Consider the following 21551-nt stretch of genomic DNA (forward strand, 5'->3'; position numbering starts at 1 on the left):
TTGGCACGCGATAACAGGTCGCGAGATCAGCATGCGACATAGCCTATATCACACCGCAACACCTGTTTTGTACAATCGCCTATCAAGATAATCTTGATCAACTTGGATTACTTTCTTAATCTCCAAGCTTCAACACAGCTGCAACACAGCTCGTACAGGGCATGTTTTCATCTTCTGTAAATACTTCAAGAACACATTTTCGTCCCAAGTCCTTGTTTTCTTCTTTCCCATCGCTCGCTTTTTTCTCTTCTGTCCAAGTTGAAGCTTCTGTTTGGCCTACACATTTCTGCCCGTAAGTGAGCTATAGTAATATGCGACTCTGCATATAGGTTTCTGTATAGGGATTCTGGCAACCTTCTACTTACGATCTGATGCTGCAACATCATCTCTAAATTCGAATATCCACGTGGCGGTGACTCAGTGGTTAAGGCGCTGGAATACTAGACCAAAGGACGCGTGTTCAAATCCCAGCTACGGAAGCCACTATTGCTGGAAGTTAAAAGCAAGACGTTTGTGTACTGCATGATGTCGGTACACGTTAAATAACTGCAGGTGGTCAAAATTTCTGGAGTCCTCCACTACGGCGCCTCTCATAGCCACAGTCGCTTCGGGACGTTAAACCCTACGAACCAAGCCATCTAAATTCTATTACCTGTTTCGATCAGTGCAATATCCGGCGAATGCACGTTATTTGACAATGATTTTAACGCTTGTCGGCAGGTTAAATTGTGCTGATACAAGGATCGATTAGACTAAAACTTGGCACTGAAATACAGAGCACCACTGATATGCACCGTGTGATATCCGCTGGCTAAAATTGATTGTAAAGCAGTCTAGAGCAGTACGCAACACTCCGATAAAAATGCAATCGTTTATTACTGGCAGGAAAGCACATGAAATGCTAAAAGAATATATTTATTGAAGGCATGCAGTGGCCGATCATCCATATCATAAGAGGCAAAAAGTTAACCAATATTAATCTGCAGAAGTTAGTTTTGAAAGTTCTCCATAATAATTTTTACGAGATTAGCTAAATCCGGCAGTAGAAAAAGACAAAAGTTTTACCTTGCCAGTATTCGCTTTTCAACAGGAAATTTAACGACTAACTGAAAATGCCCCATGGTTGGGTGAAAAGGCTTTGAGTTCAAAGGAGGTTAAAGGGACAGAATGCGTAAACCTTATCGGTAACGCATGAGACGTTTTCTCCGCTGACATCTGAGGCGGTGACGTGATCGTTCTGCGCTGGTATTTACGTTTCATCGCAGCCCACTGCGCCAAGCAGAGTGCGCAATAATGACGTCATATACCTGTATGGTATATTTCTAACGCAGAAACATTCATTACATCTTTCGGAGAAAACCTCCAACGCCGAAAGTAAACACCTAGTAGCAAGGTTTGGCGCCATCGGGCGCGACGCGCAGCTGAATATATGCGTATTCTATGTGAGTCTTATAACTCGTAATGATGACGACGTCATTCAGAGCATCATTTCCGTACTGCTCGGAACCTATGAGAAGCCCGAAAATTTAGTGATCACGGGACTATTCGGAACGCTAGCGCTAACACCCTTTCAAATTCCTGAATTCCCTTGAACGATAACACTTCAGTCAGGCTTCGTACTGAGCGAAGTGCTCCTAGAAGGTGATTCGGTAACTTATAGCTGCCACGTTAACACTCGGGAAGAGAGCCGAGTAAGGCAATAAACGGGAGTGAACGACATCCAAAGCAAAATGAGGAAAACAAAATGCTGATTGACAGGGCATTTAATGAGAAGTCAATTTAACCTATGGTCACTAAGAGTGACAGAATGAACTGCAAGACAAGGCAAGCATCCCGGAATGTGGCCGAGGAATTCGATAACTGAGTTTTCTGGGATAAGGCGGCCGAAGTCTGTCCTTGGTAATGTTTAGAAAGGATTCGAAGATTTCCTGGAACTACAGTGTGCGTTGTTACGCTTATAATGATGAATATTGAAAGTACAGATTCAAGACACAAACTCTTAGCATGAAAAAATGTGACCACTACGCATGCGACCTTTACTGTATTTACTTCCGAGAGAATAAAATTGTCCTTTACTGATTACATCCTTAAATATGATGCCGCAACTAAACACGTTTAAACCTGCAGGTGAGACAGCACTGGGTAAATTACAACGATGAAAAGAGTACTCTTAAATAGCCTCTGAAATACTGCCCGCGGTAATATTCTAATCAAAGAAATGCATAGAGGTGTCCTTTTTGAGTATTCGAGTCACTTCGAAAACTTTCCATAGAGCCTATAATTCACGAACAAAAAGCGTGCTCGTGGCGATCCATTTTGCTCGTGCGCGCTTTCAAGTTTTAATATATAGCTTTCCAGGCGCTTTAAGTGCCATGTTATAAATGTAGTTTGCGTCCCCCTTGAGCGAACCCCCCTTGAGACGGACTGACATGCCAGACGCTAGGCCGCATTTCATGGAGTCCGGGTGGTGAGTAGCGTAATTATCAAATCGCACAGGCCCCCGGCGCACGAGAATGGAAACTATCTTACGATGCGTAAGTGAAGTCTTTGCGAGGATGACGGTGGCCCCGGCGAAGATGAGCCCGAAGACGACCACGAATCCGTCCACGGAGTTGCGCATGTGGACGCACACGTGGTCGCCCAATTTGACGCCCAGGGACTGGAAGCCCGCCGCGCATCGCTCCAATGCTAGAAGCAGCTCCTGGCGCGTGTAGCTCGTCGTGTAGTCCACCTGGGCGCGACGCGACGAGGGCTTAGCTTCGCAGCACTTTGCAGTGCAGTGAATTTTCAGAACAGGTAAAAAAACAGTCGTCCTTTTAGAACTGGCGAAGCAGAAAGCTCTTGAATCTCCTTTCACTCTGTGATGTGAAGGGTAAAAGACAGCTTTTTTTTCTTCTTTTATCACTGTTATTCGTAGGTTTTTCCCTGCATTCTTGCCTCGTTTTTGCTTTCTTTTTTGGATCAACATCTAACTACCTACTTCTACCCATTTTTCAAGCCAGCTATAGCTACCTCATAATAATAGCCATATTACGTTTGTCACCGCGAGCATTTATTCAGTTATGTATAATACTAGTATAATACCAAGGCACTAGACTTTTGTGCCCAAGCATGCGGGATCGAATCCCGACCGCGGAGGCCATTTTTTTAATGGAGGCGAAGAGCTAGGCATCCGTGTGCTGTGCAATGTCAGTGCGCGTTAAACACGTCCGGGTGGTCGAAATTTCCCGAGCCCTCCACTACGGCGTCTATCTTAGCCCGAGTCGCTTTGGGACGCCAGTCCCCATAAACCAAACCACCCATGTGCCTGTCTAGATAAAAGAAGCAGTACCTGGCAACCTGGAAGTTCTGGGGGCCCGTTTAGTTCACCCAGCGAATATGATGAATACTGAAGCTCTACCGCCCTCTTTACCTCCTTCAACCTAATGCCTCTTCTACACTAGCAGTTTCGGCTACCCTTTAGGTGGAAAGGCACTCCAGTATCTCATCTAATCTTGAACTGGACGAAATTGAGATGTAGTCGCACGGCCTGTTTCACGAAACAATCTTCATATGAGTGGTTCTCAGTCTTATAGGGATGTTTCAGGGACCCCTTGTGTACTAGTGAAAGCGGTGGGGACCCCTTATGACAGGGAGGAGGGGGGAGGGGGGGAGGGGGGAAGAGTGATGGCCACGAGCAAGTATGCATGCCGCCAGAAGTAATTCGACTCCTGCTAACACCACGCCGGTCGCTCGTCAGATAACCGTGAGGCTTTGCGTTGAAGTCCTGTCCGACAGTCGTGGAGCTCGATTCCTCTGGATTGTTCCGTTTCTGCTTCGGTTCCAAGATGGCGAAAAAAATGTGTTCGGTTCTGTTCTGGTTGGTGGAAAATTTGATTCATTCCTGGTTTCGACACCTTATCTTAAACATCAAGCCTAAACGCTACAATTAAACAAAAAAAAAACACTAAAATAAACTACTTATTTAAGACTTAGGACTGGTGAAACATAGAGACACTGAAAGGGTATACATCCCATGTAAAGTGAGTGCGTGGAAATCAATACCAGAAATGTATTATGTGCTGGCGGTTTGCAGGTTTTGTATCATTATTTTTTTTTGTAATCTAGGCGTGCGACGAGGAGTTTATAATATTGCTACACTCGATAACATACTTTAATTTTAAAACGGGAGAAGGTTTTAGGGTAAGTCAGGCTATGATCCCGAGTGAAGGTCTTGTCGAATGTGATTTTGCTATTGGTTGGTTGGTTTGTGGGGTTTAACGTCCCAAAGCGACTCAGGCTATGAGAGACGCCGTAGTGGAGGACTCCGGAAATTTCGACCACCTGGGGTTCTTTAACGTGCACTGACATCGAATTCGCTGTCGGTCACAACCTTTAGTGATGATTAGCAGATTGGTCTGTTACGGATGTATAGCTTACTAACAATTTCTGGGGTTCGTTTTGAGAATGCCTACTTATTTCACGTGAGATAAATTCTTACTGTTGCACGCATAGTGATAGGCTCTGTATGCTTCCCAAGCTCCCAGGGCGGCTTCGCTAACTGTTAAAGTCGCAAAACTTTTGCATTTGTTTTCTTACATTTTTTCACTGAACTTTGGCTCAGTATGTTTTTTTTCTGCAGCATGAATACAACCATCGCGTGTAATCTTTTAACTAATGAGCAGCAACACCATCCTTCTAATTTTCAAGCATGCATTATACGTTTGTATTAGTTGTTAACATTTCCGCTGTTTCTGCGATGCCATTATTGATCGTAAAGCCGTATCTACTTGTTTATCGAGCCTATTTGTGCCAAAGGACGGTAGAAGTTTTGAGAATAAACCTATTGTGAGGTAATAAGGCAACTACAAGCTAGCGAAATCCGGCAGTAGCAAACGATCGAGCATTTTAGTGGTACCTGACAGTCTCTCTAGTTGGCTGTGCGGTTCTAACGGGTTACCGGTAACTAGCAGGCAGGTAACAATTTATTTGTAATTTCCTCAACTAATTATAACTGTTTAGATCATGGGTATGAATATTATTAGTTTTAGTTACGAGAGCTAGAAACTAAATATATATATAGATATTTAGTTGGTTTAGGCTCTGTTGGTGTTATTAAATTTGATTTCAGTTTCAGCACATAACACACATAAAACGACAAGTTCTCCGCAGCTATTGCTCATAATCCGCAGCCGCTCAAATGAATTGCCTACCTTTTGTGCCCTATAGTAATAGATTTTTTTCTGTGTTGCAGCCGAGACGTCACGGCTGCCACTGGGTAAACGCTCTTTTTATTACCAAAGACGTCCGGGTATTGGAGAATGTAAACATCTATTCGATGCTTAGGAAGCGGGACGTGAAGGTAGCGACAGGAAATTATGATGCCACCTTTTCTGAACAATGAAATATATCTGTCCTATAGCACTTGTGCCCCGCCGCGGTGCCGCAGTGGTTAGGGCGCTCGCCTGCTGTACCCAAGGATGCGGGATCGAATCCCGGCTGTTGCAACCACTTTTCGATGAAGGCGAAAAGCCCGCGTGTGCTGTGTGGCGTGGGTTCACGTTGTCGAAATTTCTAGAGCCCTCCACTATGGCATCTGTTATAGCCTGAGTTACTTTGGGACGTTAAAACCCATAACCGAACCTATAGCACTTGCCCCTGCTCACCTTGCACTATATCTCTCTAGTGTGGAGCTCTGTGAAATGTTTATATCACGCACGGCAATCTGGTAGCATCTTTAGTGACGACCTCAAACTGGCTTAGCCGCTCCCTAAAAGGATACGACAGCTTGAGCAAGACCTAGAGCAAAAAAATACATCGCAAAAGCAGCCATTCGATTAATTTTCCTAGTCTTTTCCATTGATGGAATTCTTCTCGCTGTCCTTCAGGCCCGTCACAGAACTTTAAACTTGGACTCATTCACTGCATTTAACTGAAGCAATTCATAAACAGCATTTGATAGTCACGAGTTATTAGAACGCTAACAACACCTATCACGAGAACCAGTAGGTGAAGCCGGACACTTTTTTAAATGTATCCCAAGACCGACCACTACACAGCGTACTGCGCCGGATAAGAAAGAAGAGAAATCATTCAAGGGCAAGGGTGCGCCTACAATTCCTTCTGTAGCAGTGAGCGTCGTCTGCTAGGTCGTTCTGATTAGTGCGACACAATCGATTCCCATAAAGCAGAACTTCCAAGCAGACGATGCTGCTCCAGGAGCATGACTGCTGCGCATGTTCGTTCCCTCTCCCGATTTCTGCTCTGCTTCACGGTACCGCTGCACATGAAAATTGACGCTCGCGCGATACTTTTAAAAAATGGCCGGCTGTATAATCGGTGATAGTCACTTGACGATGGGTGCTTTCTGAGGGATCATACTAGGACGATACCTTCTAATACGGGCTCACCGCTACGAGTTTGGTTCCAGCGACGCTGAGGAAGGACTTGACTGCAGTATACACGGAGCACACGGGAATATTGAGCTTGGGGTGCGGTGAGTACACCACCCGGTTTTCGATGCGTCCCTTCAGCATTGTGGAGCCTGCAAGAAACGAGAGCCTTTCTTTAGCGCAGTCTACGACTAGTGCCACATTTATCGAATCCAATGACCGCCATTGCGACAGTTTGCAGAATTGCATTTCAAAGTTATTCCGAGCGCAGTTCCAAGACTCATCACGGTACTCAGTCGGCACTTTAAGGTGGCTTTGACGTTAAAAAGGTGACACAGTCAATTCGCCGCTGACAAGATTTGGCGTCCTCTAGGTAGTGCGCAACAATATTTTTGTAAGTAGAAACGTTTGGGCGACCCATTGTTCAGCCTCAAAGAATATGACGCGCTAGTGCTAATAGTTCCCATCTGTAGATCGTCTAGCGCATACTCGGCGGCGAACATGCTCTAGGCTAGTTTCAGGGCACAAGGCAAGGCATGAAGCGGAAGACGACTGTCCAGCACACCACAGAGCGAACAACACGCGCAGCACTTCGTCCTCTTCTCTCGCCTTCTTTGCAGCATGGCCCCCGGCACAGAAAACACCGTTCCAGTGCCGGTTAGGCAGTTCCAGGACACGGCGAATGGTAAGGTTCCGGCGAGAGGCATTCACGATGTCAGATGGGTCAGAACGGGATGTAGATTCCAAAATAGTGAGAGCAATCTCATATGTGACAGTGGTCACCTGACGGAGCCCATGGTTTGGGCCAGTATAACTGCTGGGAAATACGGCGGCTTTTTACCCGCTCAAAACGGCGGCACTCTTCAACGATGGCGAAGGAATCGATAATCGGAGTCGATAGTGAAGGAATCCTTTCCGACGAGCAAGTGAAAAGCGTCGCCGGCTATTCCTTTGACGACGTGTCCAACCTTGTTGGCTACATTCATGGCGCCGTCGGCCTTGTGGAAAAGTGCCAGGATGTCTTGAATGTAAGCCGTAACTCTCGTTGAATACTGGGCACGACAAGCCATCTGTTTTTTAGCAGCGAGCTGACGATCATCAGGACTTTCAAACAGTGTTTGCAGCCTCTCTTTACAGGTGTCCGATCTAGCATGCTGCTCTTCATGGGTTTCATACCATACCCTTGCCGCGCAATTGAGAGAAAGGAGTACGTTGGCCAGCATAAGCGTAGGATACCAGTGGTTGTAAATGCTTACTCTTTCGTACAAGCTCCGCCAATCCTCGACGTTGATGCTGTTAGTGCCCTTAAAGGTTCCAGGTTCACCAGGCGGCTCAATTGCTACGAAAGCAGCGGTATTGTTGCTCCGTAACCTGCCGGGTTGAGCCATGCTGACTGTTCCGGTCTGGCGATCAATGCAAATCTCTATGGTGCGAAGATCGAACCCAGCACCTCCACCACAGATGCTACGTGGTTTGGGGCTAGGCTCAGGACACAAGACAAGGCATATAGTGGAAGACGACTGTCCAGCACAGCGCAGCACAATGTGAACAACACGCGCAGCTTTTCGTCCTCTTCGCTCGCCTTTTTCATAGCAATATAATTATGTACATTGTGCCTATATATATATAATTACTTCACGCCTATTTATTAAAAAAGTCGCAAGATACCACACTATTTAAGAGACCATATGACATTGATATAAGGCCCCGCTGCAAAAGCCTTACGTACTAAGGCATAGTGAAGTGGTAACGGGTCTGAATCGATATACACGGATACCGGCTTTGATAACCATCTCATCCTGCCATTTTTAATCAGCTTCTGCCCACTCGGCCATGCAAGATACCTCGCTCACAACTCGAACGCCGATAACGCCGATGCCACAGTTTCTGCAGAACGGGATATTTGACGTTATTGCCTTCAACCTAGATAACAAGAAACACAACTGAACGCCGCAAACGAACATGCAGAGATGCAGCGCATCATACTGACGACTTCCACCACCTTCACTTTGCGCCTCCAGCAGTGCTGATAAATTTGTGCTCGGTATAACCTGGGGCTTTGCTTTGAACCAGTGGAACTCAGCAGAAGGAGAAACTAAAGAGCCCGCTGGGCATGCGCAGAGTGACTGCAAGAGCGAAATGTAAAATCGTCCACGGCGACAGACGTTCCTTTAAGTACAAGTTCGCTCTGCAAAGAGGGGTCGCATTTCAACTAAATTAAACCGATGGCTTATGCAGCACGTTCCAACGCAAATCCGCCGTCACCTTAAGCGGCTGTCGGGAATAATAGGACAAGCACTTGATCTAGAGTAGACACTTAAGGTATGTCTAAGTATTTGGTGGGAGAGCGTTATAGTCCTCCTTTTTCGGCTCGCCTTGCGGTTTCTTGCGCGATGAAAAAACGATGTTAAAGGCGTTATAGCTCCTCGTCTTGAGATGAAGCTTAAAGCACCCTCCTAGTTATTCTGGTTGCCTTCCATTTGGTCAGTTCCCCTAGTGACATGAGCCATATGAGCAGATGCCGCACTGGTGGTAGCATAAGCGTGGCCATGGTAGCACAATAACCTTCCGCCCTTATGTGCCCCACGTGGACCAGAAATCGAATGACGAATTCTGACAATGCTCTTCACACGCTAGCATTATAGGTGCTTGCTTCTGCGCCACGAACTGACTAGGCAATGCACGTATGATAACTCATTAGGACAATATACAACGACAATATGGTGACGGCACCGCGGCAAGACCAACCTTATCTGAAACACACAGTGTGCGCCGCTACTCCCCTTTAAAGCGAAGCTCAGGATTCCTGTGGCGCAAAAGCTCCGGTGTTACCGTCGTCCCTGTCCTCGACGGAGTGGCCGAAAAAATTCCTAGAGGAGCGTAACGTAGCGGCGTCTGTATGTGGGCCCCACTGATTCATCAATTTATTTATAAATCCTTATTCACAAAAATGACATAAGGCCTAAGTAGGGAATGGATAGGTTAGGTGAGGGAGAGGATGCCGGTCTCCGAAATTAAGTCTAGCAGCTACTGTCAGTGGTGGAGTCGTCTATATTCGTACGTCTTTCTGTGGCGGGCAAAGGTGTAGCGAGCGCGTAGGCTCGCCGCACCAAGACATGTCTAGACATGTCTATAGAAGGCGGTGAAAATCAACAGAGTAAGCAGGGAAGTTTGGACAGCCGATTTTGGTTAGGCACCGTCGACAGAGGATATATGGTGTTCCCGCTACAGCGACTCGTACCTTGAGAGCGATAACTTGAACCGGGAGAGAGAGGCCAAGAGGACTCGGAGGTGTAATGCCGGGGACAAGGTCCCGCAACAAACCCCTCCGTTCAAGTTCAAGGCGTGTGATGAACAAGTCAGGCATTATGTGGGGGATGGAAGAACAATAAGGGTGCTCAGAGTAAGACGGGTTCACGCGAAAGCAATGCTGACGGTCTTCCTCTATATTCGCGCTAGCGGCATCGTGGGCAGTCCTGTTCCCGGTTCCTTGCCAGTGATTTACGGGCGTCCTATGAATGCATACTAAGATTTGGCAGGTCTCCAGCAGGCATATAGCAATGCTCTTTGATGCAGAGTTGCATTTAGTCTCGCCCGAACAGGCGCTAAGCTTCATAGCCGCTTTCCTGTCGGTGTAGATTTGAAAGATACAGTGGAATTTTTACTCAATGATGATGGGCCTCGTCGATAGCTGCTAACTCAAAAGTTCGGCCTATCGTCATTGTGGCTAATGAAGTGCAGAAGCGAACCGTCCTGGTATCAGGCGGTAGCTGGGACGTGATTACATTGTTGTCGTCGTGGTATAGGGAGGCGTCGGTATAACTGTACAAACCGGTGCACTGGTCTTATTTCGAGTACCTAGCGTTGACTGTGGTCTCTGTCAAGCCATCCAGCGTTGGTTTAGATGAGTTTTAGATCCGCTACACGGATTTCTGTCCATAGCGCTGTAAGGCGGTCCAATACGCGCAGGTAAGATTTAGTTCTCCGAAGATGCCAGTAAGCAGACAGTGTCGGATATGTGTTGAATACGAGTTTCATGGTTGGCTCGATACGTAGCAATAGTGCACTCATTGGTGGGAGCAGGAAACTTCTGTAAAGTTCTGTGATGCACGTGTGTACCATTAGACCAACTATAACCCTAACGGCATAGTTCTGAAGTGTGCCAACTGTCCAGCAGTTCGCTGCCTTCGACGGGGTCAGTGGCGCAGGAAATCGACGGGGAGATGAGTTCTCCCTTGCACGGGCAAGGAAAGCTCGTACGTTCGTTCTCCCCTGGGATCGAAGCCCAGTGGCAGCAATGCGTTTCTTTTTATTGAACTTTCTTGTGCGGACGCACTAAGTAAAGAGATCCTCTCCACGCCACTCATGGGCTATTAAAACGTCTCTTCCATTTACAATTGGGCTTATCTTGAGTCATTCTCCTCATTCTCGTAAACACATTTATCTGCCCTCCTGAAGTTTCGCCGCACCTGCTACGCTAATCTTCTGCTTGAATCCAATCAGTTACCGTAAGTGACCACAAGTGGCCTTGCCTCCGCACTACGTACCCTGTCCATGCCCATTTTACAGCCTTAGCTCTAATTCTATACACCAACTTCAAGGTCAATGGACGGCGCCATTTAGCCTTGACCTCTTGCGCTGTACAGAAAACATCGCAATCTTCATCTTCGTGTCCAGGCACGAGAGCACAATGCTATTGCCACAGCTGTGTAAACCTGCAGCAAACTCTCGCGCTGTGCAACATACACCGTCGTTTTCATCAAGCTCCAACTGCAAACCACTCGCGCTGTGCATCGAATATTGTCGTCTTCATGAAGTTTCATCTGCCCCACTCCTTCATTTACCCTAAGTAATTACGCCATCGCACTAAATACAGACCGTACCCTTACCAGATAGGCTTCTGAGGCTATCGAACAACGAGAAGCCGCATTATCCCGTTGCCGAGAGCCTTACCAAGCGCGGAAGTGAGCCAAGATCGAAGAGGCAACAGCGAATGCGGCTACGAGCCGATGACTAACGCTTGTGAAACTCGAATCAGAAACAGTTGAACCTCTACAACTTTTATTCTTCGTTTCTACTCAAACGTCATTGAGGTGCGCTTTTCCCGGACCCACAACACCCTATCGCGGTGACTCAACGTCGCATCTCTCGCTTTTCTTTCCACGGGCCAGTGTGTTGTCCTCGATTTCACTCTAGCCTTATCGTTAGCCTCCAGCATTTTGCATCGGTGGAGAATCTGAATATGATAAATTTGATGGCCCAACGGCAACCTTTATCAAAGTAAACCAGGGCACATTTTATTCTACTCTCAGTGGGGTTAAGAACCCATTATCTGAGCACCTCACCCCAAAGAAGTCACCACGATGAAAGGAGAAATGTTCTTAGCCATTGCGTGACCTGCAGCATATAAGGTGGGTATAGGATATAATCGCGTGCTAGACAGATGCTCAAACCACTATGCCATCACTGTGCGACCAAGGTAAATACTGCAGGATACAACTGGTGCATGCTTTCCAGTAAATATTATCAGAGAAGAGCTATTCATAAAGTAACTACACAACGCACTACTTCCTGATTATATTAGCCTACATCTTCCACTCTCGGCTTTCGCTTATGTGCTAGCTAGCTGCACTAAGATGTATTTCCTACCCCTAAGTACTGTCATGGAGCATGCATCATCGTGGCCGCATTGCCAAGCACCGCTGAGATAACTAGCGACAAATACTGTTGGCTGCAGGGGATCAGAAGGTGTACGCACGTGTGTGTGGAGTCGACGCCGCGCTGGTGCCGGCCCCGGCAGTGTCCCTGCGCTGGCCGCTGTACCCAGGCGACGTACGTCGCTTTCCTCTTCTACCGCTGCACAACAGCGTGCGTCGGACGGGCCAAAATTCAGGTGGCGCTGCTGATTTTGCCGATACCCATTGAGATAGCATTGCACCGAGCCCGTTTCCATTTCTTCAAGAGCGAAGTGCATCGACTTGCTGCATTGTCTCCCGATTTTCTTCGAAGGTATTTTAACGCTTTATCGGCAAAAGCCGCATTCTAGATGCAGTCCGGTTTTATTAACATTGTAAGCAAAACATTGCGTGCGTGGCTCTGGCAAGTGATAGTTGGCGGGTCACATAGCCAAAAACTGATTGGTCAGCATGTTGTATGACGTCATGTGTTTTTTGAGAATGGATGATCATATGACAATCGACCCCTTCAGGACCCTTGGATCCATCTCAAAGCCACGCAGGCACGTCCTACGGCTTGGTTAAAGCGGGTCATTATATATATATATATATATATATATATATATATATATATATATATAAAGAGGGAGAGAGAGAGAGAGACAAGAGAGGGGGGTTGGAGCCCGAATGGGTCCGGTAGAGTATTTTCCTTGTAGTAAAGGAAATATAAAGTAATATTATTATTAGTGGTATTCTGTAATAAATGGAAACAAGATGATGCATGATACAAAAACGATATACTTTATCCCGACGTTGTGACCAAATCTAATTCATTCCTTGTAAAAACCGGACGTCGTGGAGAGAGAGCGGTGGCGCGATGAACAAACAGCCTTCCTAAAAGTTAGTGCACGTCTCCTCCGTTTCAGGCGCTTCCGGTTTGTGTCAGGATGCCACATGTCTATGCGAACGTCGCCGATAAGAGCGCCGCTGTACGCACGAGCCCCGGCCTGGCTAGCAAAAGTTTGACAACAAGCGCGCGATATACCGTATGCAGCATGAACTCTCAGGCTTTCGCACTTCTCCAGTACAAATTCTGCATTGCTGTCTGAATTTTATTATCCCGTTTCTTAGATTCGGCTTTTGTGGTGCGCATACCTGCCTGTAAGGCGGCAAAGTGGAGAGATAGCGATATCCCTCTCTCGCGAAAGAGGGAGAAGAGGAACTGTGGGCTAAAGAGCAGATCATGATGCAGTTATATCGACATCATGAATTCGATTCTGACATCTACAATGAATTCTGGCCAATCCCTCACTGTGGGGATGTGCTATATGCACCCAAAGATAAGAAGAAGACGACGGGTAGCATAGAGGCTTAGGCGTACGTCTCGGCTGCGGGTGGTCGTCGTCGGAAGCGTCCTCCTGCATCGTACTGCCGTTCTTAAGGCTGTTCGCTTAACAGCCTCTGCCAAATTCAATTCGCCTTTTGGAAACAAACTTGGTTGTGACAGTTGCACCTAAAAAGGATTGCATCAGCACGGGTTCAAGTTCGTATGCTCTAATTAGACAGACGTCAAGTAGACGCAGTGGTTAATTGCAACTGCTGTGAGCGATATTTCGAGAAAAGGTTTGAGCATCACTGGCATTTTGGGCAAGTCTAGGCTCATCCCGGTTATTTGACGTTGCGAGAAAAAAAACCTGTTTTTCAAAGATTCCTTTACTACCACACCGCGAGTAACCCCCAAATATATACACGTTGTAGCCATCTTTAGAGTTCTTCAATTTCTTCTGAGCGTGAAGTCACCCTGAGCCTCCAGCTTTGAAGCCGCGGAAACAAGCTGGCCACAATGCTCAAGTCCTCGCTTATTGTCCCAGATGTCTGGAAGGCGGCGTGACTAAGTTCATCTAAGCGCTGACAGGTGGTACGAATGTCAACAACAGATAAGGGGCGTTGAGCGGCGAGAATGCGAAAGGAGAAGCAGTCTATTCCTTTGAGAACATGGCGGACCCAGTCCGCTTGAGGAATGGTAGGGTTGACACGCCCATAAATAGCAAGTACGTCCTCAATGCACGACGTGTAACTCTCCCCGGGAAGCTGCACATATGTGTTCAATTTTTTTAAGCAGAGATGCTGGTGGCCACCATTCCAAACATTTGACGGAGCTGAGTAGTGAACTAAGGCCAGTCAGGAATGGCGATCCGATGATTGACAAACCAGGTCGTGGCTACATTGCTAACGAAGAATCCGACATTCAAATGTGTCCCAGTGGTTGTCGGTGCTAGCATCATCAAACTGCTCAAGCCAATTCTCAACGTCGTGGCTGGGGAGGCCAGGAAAAACGGGGGGGGGGGGGGGGGGGGGGGGGGGGGGGGATTCCTCTGCCGGGTGGAATAATCCACGTTGGCTTACGTGGCGGCGTAGCATAGGACGAATGTGTGCGTGTGTGCGAGCAATGCCAGTAGAAACCCGGATCCGGGAAGCACACCACTTGGTGAAGCAGCAGCAGTTAGGGGGACGGCAGCCGGAACATGTGGATGTTGACCGTGATGTTCCATCCTGGCAGATTGCCCGACCAAAATTCGACCAGAACATGGCTGCAGGATTTTGATTGAAATGTACTCGGATCAACAGCGGACTCCACAGCTATTACGATCCAACGATTTACCGCCGTGGCCAATGGTAAAAGGCCATATAGGTCACTGCCTACAACTTTGAAGCATGCAAAAGGGCAGGAAAGAGGTTGAAGTAGGCCAGCTGGCGGTTACGACAACCGTTTACGGCGTTGGCATGGCACACATGGCATTGTACTTGAAAACAATCGTTGAGACATCGGGCCAGAAAAAGCGGCTCTTCATTCTGTCGTAGGTCTTATGGTAGCCAAGGTAACCAGCGATGGAATCGTCGTAGAAGGCTTGCAAGATCTGACGGCGAAGAGAGCTGGGAACAACTGGCACCCACGGTTTGCCGAAAGAGTTGTGGTGATGCCAGTAGAGTAGTCCACCCTAGAATATAAAGTTGGCAATTTGATGGCGCAATCGAGAATTCGGTGGCAGCGAAGGGCCCTTGAGTCGATCTAATTGCGTGAGACAGTACGCGTCCAGTGGAAGCCAGGTCATGCTGGATGTCGGATGAGGCAGCAATCGACGCGGTACTCACATCCTGTTTATACAAATCATTTGCATGTGCGGGGAAGCAAGTACTCAAGGAATTACTAGATGACAGGAAGACAAGGGCGCTGCAAGAGAGGGCATCGGCGCCAAGATGATTCCTGCCAGATTTGTAAATTATAATGAATTGAAATTCACCTATGAAAGAATTCAGTGCCCGAGTCGATCAGATAAATTTCTCAGGGATGAGACCAGTACAAAACGTCGTCGTCAATGACTACCAAGAAATGCCGAACGTAAGCGTGAGGGTAACACTTTTGACTGGCCAATACAATAGTTATTTCTGTCTTCAAAAAATAAGCAAATATTTTATTTCCAGGCTTCCTGACAATCCGTCCCATGTGCTAGTGTATTCCGCTCGGCGTAACGCATCGAAAGGGGAAAAGCTTTCCAGAGAGTAGCGAACTATTTTTACAGCTGCCTCCCTTAAACTATGTAAAATGGTATATATTCAAAGCCATACCACGTGTGCAGTCTCTTTCTGGAGCTCTGCTTTGTGCACTGGCCCCTAATGTTTTAGGGATGCTTATAAATGTTTTTATTTGCCTGCTTTTTCTTTTGATTGGAGACTGCGTACTTAGATTGGAAATTTTCAGTCTCAATAAGTATCACTGTACCAAAAATTACTCAAATCAACTGAGCAATCAAAAGTAATCAGTCATTTTCAGTACACGTAATCACAGCCCAGCGAGCTACTGGCCCTATGTCCTGCATTAATCCTACGCCACTGTTAAAATTTCCATGCGCGTAAGCAGCCTTTCATTTTCTGCTTGCTCTCCTATTGCATGGTTTCCTTATAGACAGTCGGGCACACTGATCTTTTTTGGACTCAAGCCAGTCGCCAGAAAATGATTCCTACTTTCATCGCCATCATCATCATCAGCCTGACTATACCCACTGCAGGGCGAAGGCCTCTCCCATATTTCTCCACTTAACCCGGTTCTGTGCTAGCTGCATCCACTTGACCCCCGCGAACTTCTTAACCTCATCCACCCACCTAACTTTCTGCCGCCTCCTGCTACGCTTTCCTTCTCTTGGAATCCAGTTTGTTACCCTAAGCGACCATCGGTTATCCTCTCTTCGCACTACATGTCCTGCCCATGCCCATTTCTTCTTAATTTCCACTAGAATGTCGGTAACTTTAGTTATTTCTCTGACCCACTCTGCACGCTTCCTATCTCTTAATGTTACCCCTACCATTTTTCGTTCCACAGCCCTCTGGGTTGTCCTCAACTTAAGTAGAACTCTCTTGGTTAGCCTCCACGTTTCAACCCCATAGGTGAGTACAGGTAAGATGCAACTGTTGTATACTTTCCTCTTGAGCGATACCGGTAAGCTGCTAGTCATAATCTGCGAGTGCTTGCCAAATGCGCTCCATCCCAATCTTATTCTTCTTGTTATTTCCTTTTCATGGTCCGGATTTGCAGTTACTACCTGTTCTAAGTAGACATAATCGCCTACTACTTCCAGTACTTCGCTGCCTAATGTAAACTGTTGTTCCTTCCCGAGGCTGTTGAACATTACCTTAGTCTTCTGCATATTGATTTTCAAGCCTACCTTTCTACTTTTCCTGTCTAGGTCATCAATCATTACTTGCATTTCATTCCCCGAGTGGCTTAGTAAGGCAATGTCATCAGCAAATCGCAGATTACTGAGGTATTCTCCATCTACCCTTATCCCTAACTGCTCCCATTCTAAGTCTCTGAATACCTCCTCTAAGCAAGCTGTCAATAGTACTGGGGAGATTGTGTCTCCTTGCCTAACACCTTTCTTTATGGGAATTTTGTTACTTTCTTTATGCAGAACTATGGTTGCTGTGCAGCCACTGTATATATCTTCCAGCACTTTCACGCATGGCTCGTCTAACCCCTGATTTCGCAATGCCTGCATCACCGCCGATGTTTCAACTGAGTCAAATGCTTTTTCGTAATCAATGACTGATATGTATAAAGGCTGATTATATTCCGAGCATTTTTCTATCACCTGATTGATGGCATGGATCTGATCGATAGTAGATGTTTCCGAAAACCTGCTTGATCCTTTGCTTGATTGCACTCTAAGGTTGCCCTGATTCTATTAGCGATTACCTTAGTAAATACCTTATACGTAACAGACAGTAAGCTGATTGGTCTGTAATTTTTAAGGTCCTTAGAGTCCCCTTTCTTATGAATGATGTAATTTTTAAGGTCCTACTTTAATTATAGCTTATTTCTAAAGAATCACTCAGGGAGACCTCTTCTCAACCGACGCAAAAAATGGATTGTAAGTTCCAGTTTAAACTACAGAATTAAGACTGCCGATAGACCCTGAAGGTATTACGTAGAGCGGCAATGGACGTCTAGTTCAGGACGCCTACCCTGTTTCAAGATGTTGGAGTGAGGGAGCCTTGCAGCAAATGATACAGGTGTACAAGCGCCACATGTGTTACCGTCATTCGTTATAGATGTAGTATGGCTAGATCTTTCAAAGATATGCTTTTTGTTAAGAAAGTACATTCCTTGATAAATTTTGTTCAATTATAGCCATTTAATGTCAATAAACATGCTCACAAAAGTACCCGTAACCGCATGACATGTCATTACGGTATGTAACAATACTTCTCTAAAATATCGCGACCTTGTGGTTTGTCATAAAGCTAAGGTTGTTGATTCTAATGTTATGTGACCTTGGGATCTATTTAGCTTTTTTTTCTTTCTGTAACTCTTAAAGCCAAATGAGTAGTTGGTAGTCTTCGGCAGTTGTTTTGTAATAAGGGGTTGCAGCCTTGTCAAGCTATTTCGGCAGTGTTTCTGCAGCTCCTCTTCCCATGTACTTCTGAGGAAAAAGTAAATACAACACTGTTATTAAGAGGTCACAGCTTTCCAGGTGAAACGCATTGTACTTTTTTGACAGAAAATAGACGTTTTTTTCACTGCCACTCAAAAATAGCGTATCCCAAGAGGTTCGGGTTCAATGGCACTGATTTGAATAGTGATGATTCAAGTTTATTTCCCCTTGCTAGCTCTTTCCTGATTTCGTTCTCACGAGCGCTAATGTTCATCTGTTCGTATCGCTTTTACAGCAAGCCTAGAAACATCCTCACGGCTTTTTCAACTGCGAAAGAAAAGTGCGGAATAATTTTGCTCTTGTGGGAGCAGCTTGGTTTGCACCCAACTTAGCATCTTCCAGGGAATGCCGTTATTGCCGTGGGTGTTCACACCCGTTTCTTTCGCCGACTTGAACCTTGAGTGGGCCGCGCAGGCATTGTCGTTGCACGTAAGACCAGAACAGCACTCGTAGTCGCAAACGCACTGCGAGAAAGATTAAGGGAACACAGTACAGTTGGGACGATTTTTGTCTTATTTGCGAAAGTCTATTCTAAACATCTTTCCACCACTGGCGATAGTCGAGAAAAGTGCACTTAAGAAGTTTTTGCGAATAAACTCGCAATGCTAGCAGTAGCAATGACTAGAGGATCACCAATGTAACTGGAAAGCTAGCGGCCGTGGGCAAACCTGCGTGAAACATCTGTTCACTCGTGAAACCTGCCAGCTCTTCTTTATTAACACATACATGTGTTTATCTTCTCAAAGTGGGGACTTGGTCTCTGTCATCAAGATGTTATTTGGGCATCAATAACAACAAGGTTGTAGCATAGTGAATGCTGGTAGCGCGAGGGGAAAAGGAACACTTGCGGGGGGAATAGAACGTAAAAGAGCGTAGAAGCGTGTTCACTTGTGCTTCATCGTTTTGGCTCATAGTCTTGGTTCTTTGTGGTCATTCCCGAGACCTAAGCATCTGGAGCGGACCTCCACGCGTCCACACAACACCCAGAGCCACGTCTTCGCAGCATTCACGACAACACCGGATCCGGCATCGCCGCGGACTGAATGCCAAGTAGAACCCTACGCCTGCCTCCTAGCATGGGTAGACAGACCCTGTGCCCTTAATTCCACCAGAATCTGACCAACCTGCCAGGATCGGGCAAACACAATTTCCCTCCATGCCAGATCTGAGCAAGTTCGTACCACCGTAAGTGGTTAAACGGAGCTAGGATGCTATCCGGACCCAATTGGGATTGTCGGGCTTAGAACTTCGCGCATGGATCGGGAATGAACGAACAGCGCTTCGAGCTGAACGCGCAGCCGATCGAGAAGCAATTCACGAAGCCACAGAAAGGGGGGAGTAAGTCGCAGGTGCGCCTATTTCCTTTAGGTCTCTCAATGGTCAAATATTACTTACTTTGTTCGATGAACGACGTGACAATCTTCATGCTTATCTGCAGCGATTTGAGCTTGCAGCTACCGGACAGCAATGGACTCCAGAGAAATGGGCTGTAGCCGTTAGTATGTGCCTAACAGGGAAAGCCCTTACAATCATCCCGGACGTCCTTTTGGAATGGGTCCCCACTCATCAGAGAATAGAAGATAACGAAAAAGCACATGTTCTCGCTCTCAACACATCTAGCAATCATTTGCATTAGTCGTGTGATTACAACTCGTAAGATGATCGGGCGACGCGCCGAAAACAGTGAAAAAAAAATACTGCTTGCTACAAATCGTCATATCCTCCTCTTTGTAAACTTGCTCGCTACGAATCTACTTTCATTAGACAGAAAGTGCAAGCCAATAATCTACCATTTGACCTTACAGCCACCACACACTCAGCTGTTCTTCATGGCCACCCCCACTGTTGGGCAAGTGACTACAACCCTGTCAACAAAGGCACGTACTCTACCTGCCCATGTGCCCTACAGTCATCAGACTGATCACTCTCCCTGACACTCAAGTTCCTGTCCATACACGTACCTAAATTTTGGGAGGGGCGCTCCATCTGTTCGCCCCTGTATCATTACTACGGCCACCGTCAACAGCCCTTATTGCCTACGTGTGGGGCGATATAGACTCTTCACTCTCTGACTTGAGACGACGGCACGTTACACGGTCAAAGAATGAACGTTTCTATCTCTGTCTCGCCTGTATTTTAAGCTTTCGCGGGTTTACATCTCCAATTCTTGAAGATGTTCAACAATACGAACCACAGTGGCCCAGTGTCAAGTTGTTTAACTGCTGACCATGAAGACGTTGTTTCGTAAGGCGCCCCGGAGCTGTTCGTGCCTTTGTGCTGATTTTTGTCTCTTGTTAGTCCGTGTCTCGTGCGCTCAGTCCTTGTTTTGCTGTGCGATGTCAGTGTGCGTTAAAGAACTCCAAATGGCCAAAATTTCTGGACACTTCAGTGCGAGATCCTTCATAGCCGATGTTCTTTTTGGGACGCTAACCCCTATGAACTTTACGAAACCAGATTGATCAATATCAAACCAATCACTCCCAGGACGTTTTAGTACATGACTGCGAATAAAACATATCTAACGTCTGATGTACCTCAGTGTTTAGTTTTAGAGCATTTACTGTTTGCTTTACATAAGTAATATGAGTATTACTGTGATTGAGATATTAGTACTTAAGTACGTACCTTCTCCGATTAGGTTTTACGGTGATGACTGTGTTCTGCAGGGCCCGACTTAGAAAAGTTGGGGCCCTGGGAAAGCACTTGTGTAGGCCCCTCCCCTCTCCTGGTGTTCCCTACCCACCTCTGTCCTATGCTACTTGAATATTTCTCAATTTCGTTTTCAGCGTATAGAGTTTTCATAAATTCCCAGACAGTCAATGAGTGTTACTTTGCTACTGCTTGCAGATTATGTTATGTAAATAAGCTACACATACTAATTCTCGAAGAGAGCGAACGCAGGCTGGTTGATACATGTTCAACAAAGGAATAAAAGAGCGCTACGAAGATGGACAAACGAGGAGCAGATACATGCGTTTACAAGCAACAAAGTGGTTCATTGCTGCAGATTAGGCAGCAAAAGAAAATGGTAAAGGTGAAAACTAATAACGAAAACCGCACTAACACGCGACCCTACTTGTTACAGAACGTCCCTCCCTACTTGCGGATGTGTCTTGCTTTTGCAGGCGATGTAGGAACAATACTCTACACCGAGTGCCTGAGCATCGCCTCAAGTAGAAAGCGAAAGACTAGGACAAGACCTGAGCTTAGAGTCCAATACAGCAGATTCCCGGTGGTGTCAGATCGTTCCTTGGCTTCCACGGCAAAGGAGACCTCCAGCTGCAGTCCAATAAAAAGCGGTCGCTCTGGGCAATGTCAACGTCCCCACGAAAGTGAACAGCCTTCTTAAGCTTGAAGGCCCCTCGAGAAGACCTAGAAAATGGGTCCGTGAGACACGGTCTTCTTCGACAAGTGACAAATCCAGTTTCTCTTAAAAACACCAGTTTATTCTGGATAAACGGAACAGCTTTAAAAACGAAACCTCGGGCGCCACTGTGCTGCAAACATGGGGTCGC

At 46.5% G+C, this 21551-nt stretch overlaps 1 protein-coding gene across 1 annotated transcript in view; it reads right to left on the bottom strand.

Annotated features, from left to right (window-relative positions):
* The window catches only part of LOC146208826 (uncharacterized), a 96094-nt gene extending 76632 nt beyond the window's left edge, over positions 1-19462 (bottom strand). The window contains exons 1-3 of the mRNA XM_084579404.1: positions 19432-19462; positions 6390-6523; positions 2530-2731 (exon numbers count right to left, since the gene is read on the bottom strand). Coding sequence (XP_084435530.1) covers positions 2530-2731; positions 6390-6523; positions 19432-19462 — 367 coding nt within the window. The remainder of the gene's footprint in view (positions 1-2529; positions 2732-6389; positions 6524-19431) is intronic.
* Positions 19463-21551: the final 2089 nt, after the last annotated feature.

Source organism: Amblyomma maculatum, chromosome 1, assembly GCF_055883805.1.
Source record: "Amblyomma maculatum isolate TAMU_Amacu chromosome 1, ASM5588380v1, whole genome shotgun sequence".
Classification (NCBI taxonomy): Eukaryota; Metazoa; Arthropoda; class Arachnida; order Ixodida; family Ixodidae; genus Amblyomma; species Amblyomma maculatum.